The 10,162-nt window shown below is 39.2% G+C and overlaps 1 protein-coding gene across 1 annotated transcript; it reads right to left on the reverse strand.

The window, feature by feature from the left end:
* Positions 1-1,365: 1,365 nt before the first annotated feature.
* Positions 1,366-8,905, reverse strand: LOC110173046 (putative ubiquitin carboxyl-terminal hydrolase 50). Its single transcript, XM_055154330.1, has 7 exons — positions 8,559-8,905; positions 6,979-7,164; positions 6,061-6,256; positions 4,970-5,167; positions 4,199-4,335; positions 2,274-2,412; positions 1,366-1,580 (listed from the first exon to the last, which is right to left on the reverse strand). Exons 1-7 carry the CDS (start codon positions 8,903-8,905, stop codon positions 1,392-1,394), a joined length of 1,392 nt encoding a protein of 463 aa, XP_055010305.1. The 3' UTR covers positions 1,366-1,391.
* Between the last annotated feature and the right edge of the window lie 1,257 nt (positions 8,906-10,162).

The raw sequence follows: 10,162 nt of genomic DNA on the forward strand, positions 1-10,162 counted from the left end.
AAGCTTTTCCCAAATTCCTTAGGAAGAAGGGCAATAACATCTTTTCCCTTGATAAAATTCACAAACATTCTCTTGGTTCCGGTTTTAAATCCTCGATCTCGGGAATTGTTACCAACACAGAATGTATGGCTTTGTCTACATTCATCTCGACCGCTTTGTTTACTGTTGTGCTGTACCACAAAAGGGACCCAGACAGGTGCTTGAGTCTGACGTCATGGCTTCACAGCTCTTCACTGATTGACCGGTTTGTGGTCCACAACTTCCAGGGTTCTTGCAAATCGTCTAGTGTATTCTGATTTCTGACCTGGTCGCTGGAGAGAAATGAAATTGAGCGGAGGCACTAGGTGGCGCCAGCCTGGCTACTACTGTTCGTACTCTGTCAGTAAAAGAACGTGGTTTGGAGCAAAACTCAGACTTTAGAGGAACAAATCTGACTTTATAATGTTAAATGATACTAAAATGTCTTCCTGATGTTCATAAATTATGATTTGTGATGAGCCTACCATTTTCATGTTTTCAATGGTAAGAGAGATTTTTTTTTTTGTGGACTCACCGCTATCACTCAGCCCTGGTCTTGGCACTTTCATAGTTGGAGTTTTCATAATATGTAAAACAGCAAAATTCCAGTAAGATATTTAGGATAAAAATGTTTGATTACATTAAGTTATGGTGACAGATTGTAATGATGATTTGCTTACCTGACCCATACATTCAATACCTGCATTGACGTTTGCAGTCTGCTGTTTTGTCCTTGGGCAAGACACTGAACCCATTTTGCCTATGCATAAATGTAGTTAGAGTAGAGGGCTGGGTATCATTAACGAGCTGCTGATACGATACATTTTTCAGTACAGTGATTTTGATTTGATACAATATATTTCAAATAGATTCGACACGTTTCAGTGAAAAACAAAGTCTAAAATCATGGCTGTGATTTTAAAAGTCACTAAGTTTGTGCAAAGTTAATATGAAAAACACCCATTTTACTCAAAACAGTGAAAATTTCAACACAACTGTAGCTCTTACACAAAATAATTTAGTAAAATCTACCCAAAAATACTCTTTGCGATATATTGATACAGCAGCCCATGATATCGATACTGTATCATCAAATTAAACAATACAATATATCAATATTTCAATATTTTTGCATAGCCCTATTAGATTGGAGGTGCTCATATTGACAGCCTCACTTCTGCCAGTCTGCCCCAGGGCAACTGTGGCTACAAAAGTGTCCCACCACACGGACTTTGGAGAGTGAATAAATACGCAAAAACCCCTCAATAACTTTAAAATAAAAAAAAACATGCATGTGTACAAGCAGGTGCTCATTTTACAGCACGTTTATTTCCAAATCTTCTTTAATTTGAGGTCAGAGATGGTTGTGTTTCTTACAGCCCTTGTATCTGCGGTTTGTGGAAAGGCTTGCGGCTGTAGAGCAGGATGTACGCGTGAGGAGACTGCACCAGGACGCCCTCTACTGGCCGCACCACAGAATCATCAAAGCAGTGCCAGGTCTGAGTCACGGTGTTGTAGCTCAGAGCTGTGTAGTGTCCCATGTGCAAGTGACCAATGTGGTTCTAGAGTAGGAGGAGGATGATACAAGGATTAATAAAAATTTTTGTTCTCTAAAAGTAGATTTACGAAAAGTAGACGATGTAAAATGTTAATATTTGCATGTTATTGTTGTAAATTTTCCATTAATTACATAGGAATTAACTTTTTTTTTTTTTTTTTTAACCATAACCCGTCTTGCAGGACCCGTTTTTTTTAGCACAAAACTCGTATGTTAATCCTGTTATGTTTTTTTCTTAGTTTGGGTTAATTTCTGTACATATTTTAACATGTTTTGTTGATTTATTCTTTTACATTCCTGTTAATGAAATGTGACTTAATTTGTAGCATTTTCCACCTTTTTTTTTGTTACTTCCCTGACCCTAGCGAGCTGGGGCGTAACAGCAGCACAGTGGTATAATTCTAAAATCCCTTTGTGAGCTACTTGGGAGGGAGTGGAAAGCTACAGGTTGGAGAAACCTGACTGAGCAGCACTGATTGAACGATGCAGATACAGAGGACAGATTTCCCCCCATAACCTTAACCTAAAACCTTCCTGTTATATGTTTATATTTTGAAGACTTATTCCTATATTTGAAAGATATATTATTTAGTTTTTACATTAAAATTTCTTATGGTTCTGAAATAAATGGCTATATGAAGATGAAAATAATAATACAACAGTTAAATGAGCGTATTAGAGTTTGGTTGTGACTCACCACGACGGCGTACAGCCTGTAGGAGGAGCAGTCTGAGCTGAGCGCAGAGCTGGAGAGGAACGGGCTCAGGTCCAGAGTCTCTGTCGAAAACTCTACATTTGTCTTGAGTTTGACTTGGCTCCTTCCTTTACAACCAAACCTGCACGAGACAACACAGGGATTTAAAGGGTCACTCTGTAACTTTCCTGCCTGCTTGTTTCTGTAGAGATGTTATTGCATCAACTAGGATTTTCCACCATGCAGCACTGAACTCATCTATCACCATAGACACAAGCAGGAGACACCATCAGGCCAAGTTACAAATCAGATCTGTGGGGAAGTGTGTCCACTCACAGTAAGAATGTTTGTTTATCAAAGCAATTTTGAGACACCTGTAAGCAAATTAACGAAAGATGCAGTTTCACGGGTTATGCCATACTGTGGAACATTCCACGTATAACATTTCATAGTTGCAGAGTTTAGATTTCATAAGGATATATTAATGTATCATCATATCTACAGTACACGAGGGTCCTGCATTAATGGAGACGTTTCTATATAGGATGTTGTGGATGAAGAAATAAGAGTTCATTCATAGTCATTTCAGTGTTAGAAAGTTACCCAGTGCTAGCCAGGCTGGCGCCACCTAGTGCCTCAGCTCAGTTTCATTTCTGTCCAGCGACTAGGTCAGGAACTGGAATACACTGGACGGTTTGCAAGAACCCGGGAAGCCATGATGTCAAACTCAAGCACCTGCCTGCGTCCCTTTTGTGGTACAGCACAACAGTAAACAAAGTGGTCAAGATGGATATAGACTAAGCCGTACATTCTGTGTTGGTAACAATTCCCGAGACTGAGGATTTAAAGCCAGAACAAAGAGAATGTTTGGTGAATTTTATCAAAGGGAAAGATGTTATTGCCCTTCTTCCTACGGGATTTGGTGCATTACATACGTCACAACCACACAGCAACGACTGCTTAAATAAAAAAAAAGTACCCGCCTACCGCCGAGCGAACAAATTCTAATGCTGCGAGGTCAGATGGTTTCAAACATATCTGGAGTTGTGTTTTGTTTCATTCACACGTTTAACGCACAAACCCTGTATATTTATGCTGAGTTCTTCTCTCAAACAGAAAACACGCCACCTTTATTCCATCATCATTTCATGTGGTAATACAGAAGGTGCACCACTGTGTTTTTAAACTCTATACACCTTCATTATATTCTGATATTTCAGCCAATCTCTATTGAACTAAAGGTTAAAAGGAGCTGTGAACTAGAAAGCTACTGCTTCATGACATCACAAGGTGGAACAGAGCATTTTGACCTTGAAGATGTTAACAGAGTAATAATGAAGTGTTACTCAAACATGTGTGAATGAAACAAAACACAACTCCAGGTATATGTTTTTAACAATCTAACATGGTTTAAAGCTCACAAGAGTCACTTTTGTGTAATACAGGACTTTTATCTTATTGTCTAGTAAAATGCTGTCTTTAGTTATTACCTCCGCCAAGGAGGTTATGTTTTTGCCGGCGTTTGTTTGTTTGTTTGTTTGTTTGTCTGTTAGCAACATAACTCAAAAAGTTATGGACCGATTTTGATGACATTTTCAGGATTTGTTGGAAATGTGAAAAGGAAGAACTGATTTCATTTTGGGGGTGATCCGGAAGAAATCCTGGATTCTGGATCACTTTGAAATTTTAGTTAACATTGTGGTAAATGGGGCCAAAAAATTTGTTTCTCAATATCTCGGTTAATTATTGACCAAACCCCATGACATTTGACTCAGGGATGGACAATGGGATCCTCTTTCATATTCCAAAGGCTGATCCGGATCTGATCCAGAAGACTGATTTTATTGCAATTTATATAAAAAATGGGGGTAGTCCTTGGTGGAGGTCTGCGCTCTCTGAATGCTTTTCTAGTTTCATAATATTTTTACCGTTTGAGGTGCAGGATGAGGATTTCGGGGGGTTTGTCGAGATACGTGACCACGGCAGTCTCTCTCCTCAGACCACACTCAGAGCACAGGACCCCCCCACTCAGGACGCTCTGCTGGAAGAACAGTGACAGGCAGTCCTACACACAACAACATGAAAGAGAGGGGGTGAAGCCTTGGATTATTTGCGTATATACAAACAAATTATTTTAAACATACAGTACATACATGCAAACAGATTAACAACATAGACAGAGAAAACAAAGCATTGGGGTAATTAATTAATTCAGATTGAAATTCTTTATAAATTAATGAACATGTAATCAGCTTCATGTTATCTGCAACATTTTGAGAAGATATATGTCTTAATTGCTATGACAACAGTCCAAATTTTTTTCATTCTAAAACCATCAGATATGGGGATCATAAATCACTGGGTCCGTCTGACTCCCACTTATATAACTTATATTTGAGGGTGGAAACAGTTGTGTCTGCTGAGCCTTTACACGTGTTAATGACTGCTCTGGTCTCAAGCAGAAATCAAATCACATTCATTTACACAAAGACAGATTGAGAGAAATCTTTCCACAATATAAATTTCCATCACACTGCCTGTATCAACAAAACCAAACTGTAGCTGGAAATGTTCTTACATTTGTGTCTCAAACATGAATGAACCACTTAAAAGACAACTTCTAATTAGTTAGTTCTTCTAGTTAGTTAGTTTTGCAAAAGTCTCTTTAGAGCAGAAGTAACAGTTTAATCTGTCTGTACCTGTATGGAGCAGGAGATGAGGTCTGTGGGGATGGGCAGAGACAGGATGGTGAAAGGCTGAGCGCTGTGAGCCTGATGGTCACAGTGTAAACACAGAGTCACTCCACTCAGACGCCCCTCAAACAGACGTGACACCACCGTACTGTCCGAGCGCAGGCCCGCCCTCCTCTGCTCCCGACCCAACTGATGACGGGAAACCTGAAGGAAAGGGATACCGCTTCAGGGTCATTTAGAATTTTAGTGGAACCAGTATCGTAGATCTCATGGTAACATAAAGAAAGTACAGTTATTTTGTGTCCAAAGTTACATTCTACTGGTGGTATTTTTATTATAAAGGGGCGGCAGTAGCTCAGTTGGTAGAGCGTTTGTCCACTGACCCACATGTTTGCGGTGCGATTCCAGCTCCCACAGGTGAATGTTGTTGTTGTGTCCTTGGGCAAGACACTTAACCCACCTCTCTCCCAGTGTCTGCGTACACTGGTGTATGAATGGGTGTGTGAATGGGTGAATGAGTGAGTTTTAAAAGCGCTTTAAGTGCCTTGAAGGTAGAAAAGTGCTATATAAAAATGTGACCATTGACCATTTACATTACATTTACATTTAAAGTGTCAACCACTTGATTATGATTATGTAAAACAACTAAGGTAGGACACTATAAGCTTTTAAACTACTACTCCTTTTGAGCACAAGTACATATCCTTGTTTTTGTTATTGTTGTTGATTTTGTTGTACCTTGCTCAAACAAATAAAATGGAATTAAAAAACAAAAAAAACATTGCCATTTTGTCATGAAAAATCCAAAAGGTAAATGACAAATACAGAATCTGCTCATTTCTTTTAGTGACTAGAACCATTAACTTAACTTGTATTCCAACATAAAACAGCATTTTATTATTAATTTTAGCTGCCCCTCTGTGTGTTAAATAGAATTGGCCTAAAGAATGTTGTGATTTCATCTGAAACTCTGCAATTGCTTGAAAGGTAGCATTTTTTTCATCGTATCGCATCAGTGAAAATTCAGTCAATTCCTTAAAATTGAAATCAAGTTTAAAATGTTCGCATCATGGCCACACTATTTCACATCCACACACCTTCTTGAGATCGTCGTGCAGGGCGTTGATGCAGTACATGAGCAGCTCCTGGGCGTCCTGCTGCAGGTGGTTGTTGAACTGTGGGAGGACGGAGCAGAGCACACTCCTGGCCTCCAGGGGGGCACAGCGAGCAGCTCTGCCCAACCACATCTGCTCCAAGAGGCGCACAAACACCTCTGCCACCCGGCACTTACACCTGCAGAGGAGAGGATATGAGCTTTATTAGTCTATCCATGGGTTTCAGAGTGAGGAAAATGAGGTCCATTGCCATAGTGACTAACAATTTAAATGTCTTGTATTACTCTACATTCATTCTTGTGAGTTTTAAGCCATTTTATAATGTTGTTACCTCATCCAAAACATACCTGGAGCTGAGTTTTCTTTCATTCACACATTTGAGTAATTCTAGTTTATTAGTGTGTCTACATCTCCAAACGTCAAAATGCTCTGTTCCACCTTGTGATGTTATGTAGTGGTAATTTTCAAGTTAACAGCTCCTTTTACCTTTTGTTCAGTAGAGATTGGCAATTCCGAGATTGAAATCATCCAAATAGTTCTAGTGACAGTGTTGTTTTGGAGCTTAAAAACACAAGTTGGAACAAAGTTTTCTGTGATTCAGCCTAAATATACAGAGTCTGTGTGTTAAATGTGTGAATGAAACAAAACTACACTTATATTTTTGATGAGGAAGCAACATCATAACATAGATCAGAAAATAGCCTAATATTAAAACTACCTATTATATGTTTTGATTGTGAAAATGTACTCAAAATGGAAGCCGATATATATACATAATACGTACCCTGTATCATGACATAATACTAGTTAAATTTTTTACAAAATTGTTGTTAAAGGTGCACTATGTAACTTTTCACCTGGATTGTCCTCAATAACATAAGAACTATTATAGTGTGTGACCTGCTGATTTGTTTCCTGGTGTCCGGCTGCAGCAGATACTCCACTAGGGGCACTGTGGAGCAGAGACACTGGAACACTGCGTTGAGGTAACAGGAGTTGCCTGAGTTGTCCAGGCCACAGACTCCAGGCTGGTTTTTCACTGACTTCTCATTCTTCACAACTGGACTACAGCTGGTCTCAGAGAAACTGCCAAATGAAAACAAAATGAAAACCAAAACATTCCTTGGCAGTGTGATGCTAACTGTAGACACTGCTCTGTCTGGGGCTTAGACCTACTGTATTTATCGTCAAAATAATCATCAGTTCAGAATCTCAGGTATATACAAGAGGTCATTTGTTCATTTTTCTGAAAGCAGCCACACCCTTCGTTTGCCCTGCTAGGTGTTATTCTACGATACTGTATATTTTTTGTATTTATTTTCAGTTTTATGCAGACCCTTGTTTGATCATAATTTCCACTATTATTTTTCTGAGCAAATCTCTAGTATGTAAATTTAGGTCACTGAAATGGCAATACAACTTTTTTTTTTCAGATTTTTTTGTCTAAGCTATATTTTAACAATAACCAGAGAGAACTTACTTACTTAGAAACTAGAACAGGTGGGCTGATTTGTTAAACAAGTCCCTCTCAAATAACATTAGTCACTCTCTTGTCACCTTTTTGTTTAAATCACCTAAACAGGACCATGAACACTTGTACTGATCACATTTTCCTGAAAATGTGTGATTTAAATCAGTGTTTCCCAAACTTTTTTTTCTGGGGACCCATATTTTAAAAGTCACAAACCTTCACGACCCAAGTCAGTAGACATTATTCATAAATCTCAAAATAAAGGTGGATTTGACCATTACTGAACATTAATGAGGATATTTTATTGTTGACTGAGTGAACGTGTCTCTCAATTAGTATTACTCAAGTTTTAAACAATGAAAAACAGTAATTGAACCAGCAATGAAAGGATCCATAAGTCGCCTAATTGGACATTAAATATAGCCCTGTATATTGCAGACGTTACATGCTGATTGTGACAAGGTGACCTAAAAAAATCTCTTGCAACCCACTTAAGTGTCGCGACCCAGTCTTTGGGAAACAATAGTTTAAAGCAGACATGTCAAACTCAGGCCCGGGGGCCATATTTGGCCAACGATATAATTATATTTGCCCCACGAGATCATATCAAATATGTATTACAGCTGGCCTGCTGGATACATATACATGGCTATAAATACAGGCTATAGAGACATTATTTATTTAAAATGTATTTTATATATTGCTTGTTCTGGATTCAATGTTTAAGCAAAACTATTAAACATTTAAGGTTTAACATTACATATATCTCGAAAGAAGAGAAAACATGCAGATGTTGTTGAATTTTTTCAAATTAATATTTATTTTGGCCTACGACTTAGTCCCAGTTTTTAATTTTAGCCCTCTGCGAATTTGCATTTAACACCCCTGGTTTAAATCAATTTTGTATTAAAATTTTGTATTAAAATGAAGTCATTGAACATTGCACCATAGACATACATGCATGAACCCCCACTCCAGCGCGACATCACTGCAAAGCATCTATTCTCACCTCTGGTTGGTTGCGTCGGTGAAGGGGCCGTCCTGGTAGGAGCTGTGCAGTCTGGGCAGCACCGGCACCGACACAGGGGGGTCCACCACGAGCTGGGACCCCAAAGACCTGGTAAAATCTCTGAGCTCCACTCTCCTCCCCGAGCCCTTGTTCTGAAGTGTATGGAGGACAAATGTATTGATGCAGACCACGTGTAGCGCCCCCCATAGGCCGGGCAAAAACACGTCCACCTCTGAGCCTTTGAGGTCCGACTGACGAAAGAGAGCAGGTCCAGTCCAGCCCTGGAGGTGAGTGGCCGTTTTGGTTTCCTGATTTGCTTGTTGTTGAGTTGTCAAATCTAGTGACATTTTAGCATTTGTAGGAATGAAATGTATATTGAGACCAAAGTTAGAAAACACGCCAGTAAGTTTCCCATCCATCCACGCAGAACTGTTGATCTTAACAACGTGGCTATTACAACAGAATGGCCTTAAAAGATGACAGATAACTTGCTGAATTACAGGTTTTCTGCTTTGTTTTTGCATTTGTTCAGGGCAATAAAGAAACATGTTGCAAATGAAACCAGTGCTAACATCACAAAGTAGGGCGAGATGCAAAGATGAAGGATCTTGCTGGTATGAAAGCTGGTATTTTTTGATCGTTAAACTGTGTCCAGGTGTGTACAACATCTGGTAGCGTCTTGATAAATGACTACAAAATGCTGATAAGATTTCAAGTTTGGTCACATCGTCCAATTTGGTAAGGGACATGACATGTGTTTGAAAACTGTTCCTTTTGAGAACGCCTTGCCAACCATCTAAACTCAAATCTGAATTGCTTTCCTCATCTATGAAAATCCCACTTTTCAAAACAACCGAGAATAATGTCAGGGCATCCATGAACATCCCTTCGGTTGATAGGTCTACATTCTGGTCTTTGGTTTGGCTGTAAGAAGAACGATTTGATCCAGATTTGGCGCTGCCCGCACGTCTGGTTAGCTCCTGAACAGCACCACGGTCTAGGACTTCCATAAACAGTTCCCTGGCCGTGTAGTAGACCTGGTAAGTGGGACCATTGTGGGTTTTGGAGAGAGGTTTGATTCTTTTGGGTCGGAAAATATTTGGGAGACATAATCCGTTGCTCTGAGCGGATGCATCGTCTGAACTGTGGCACTCCTCTGAAGTCCAAGAGCACTCTTTGATGGATAGAGCCTTGGGTTTCATATCAGCAGGACCTAAAACGAGAGAACAATGCAGAGACAGATCAAAATTTACCATATGAAAGCTATATTAGGCTATTTTCTGTTTTATTTTGGGTCATTTGCACTTGTTTAGCACACAAACCCTGCATATTTAGGCTGTGTTCTTCTCTCAAACAGAAAACACTGTTACACATTATGACAGAGATGTAACGATATCCAGATCTCTCCGTATGGTATTTTCACGATATTGCATCTCTCGGTACAATATTTATTGCGATATTTTGTGAAAGAAAACTGTGAATAATACTTTTTCCTTTTAAAATGCCCTCACAAGCCCTTGATTCTGTCATAATCCAAATAACAAACAATTATTTCTTCATGTAATCTGGACTGAAACAGAGCAAAGGATCATGGTCTGTGTAGT

This window comes from Boleophthalmus pectinirostris, unplaced genomic scaffold (assembly GCF_026225935.1).
Source record: "Boleophthalmus pectinirostris isolate CB_2022bp ecotype Guang Dong unplaced genomic scaffold, ASM2622593v1 HiC_scaffold_19, whole genome shotgun sequence".
In the NCBI taxonomy this organism is placed as follows: domain Eukaryota; kingdom Metazoa; phylum Chordata; class Actinopteri; order Gobiiformes; family Gobiidae; genus Boleophthalmus; species Boleophthalmus pectinirostris.

Excerpts from the sequence above, each read along its gene's own strand:
- LOC110173046 (XM_055154330.1), bottom strand. The coding sequence starts at position 8,905 with ATGTCACTAGATTTGACAACTCAACAACAAGCAAATCAGGAAACCAAA. Across the intron at positions 7,165-8,558 it reads ACCGACGCAACCAACCAGAG|TTTCTCTGAGACCAGCTGTA; the intron begins GTGAGAATAGAT and ends TTCATTTGGCAG. Across the intron at positions 1,581-2,273 it reads ACAGGCTGTACGCCGTCGTG|AACCACATTGGTCACTTGCA; the intron begins GTGAGTCACAAC and ends CTCCTACTCTAG.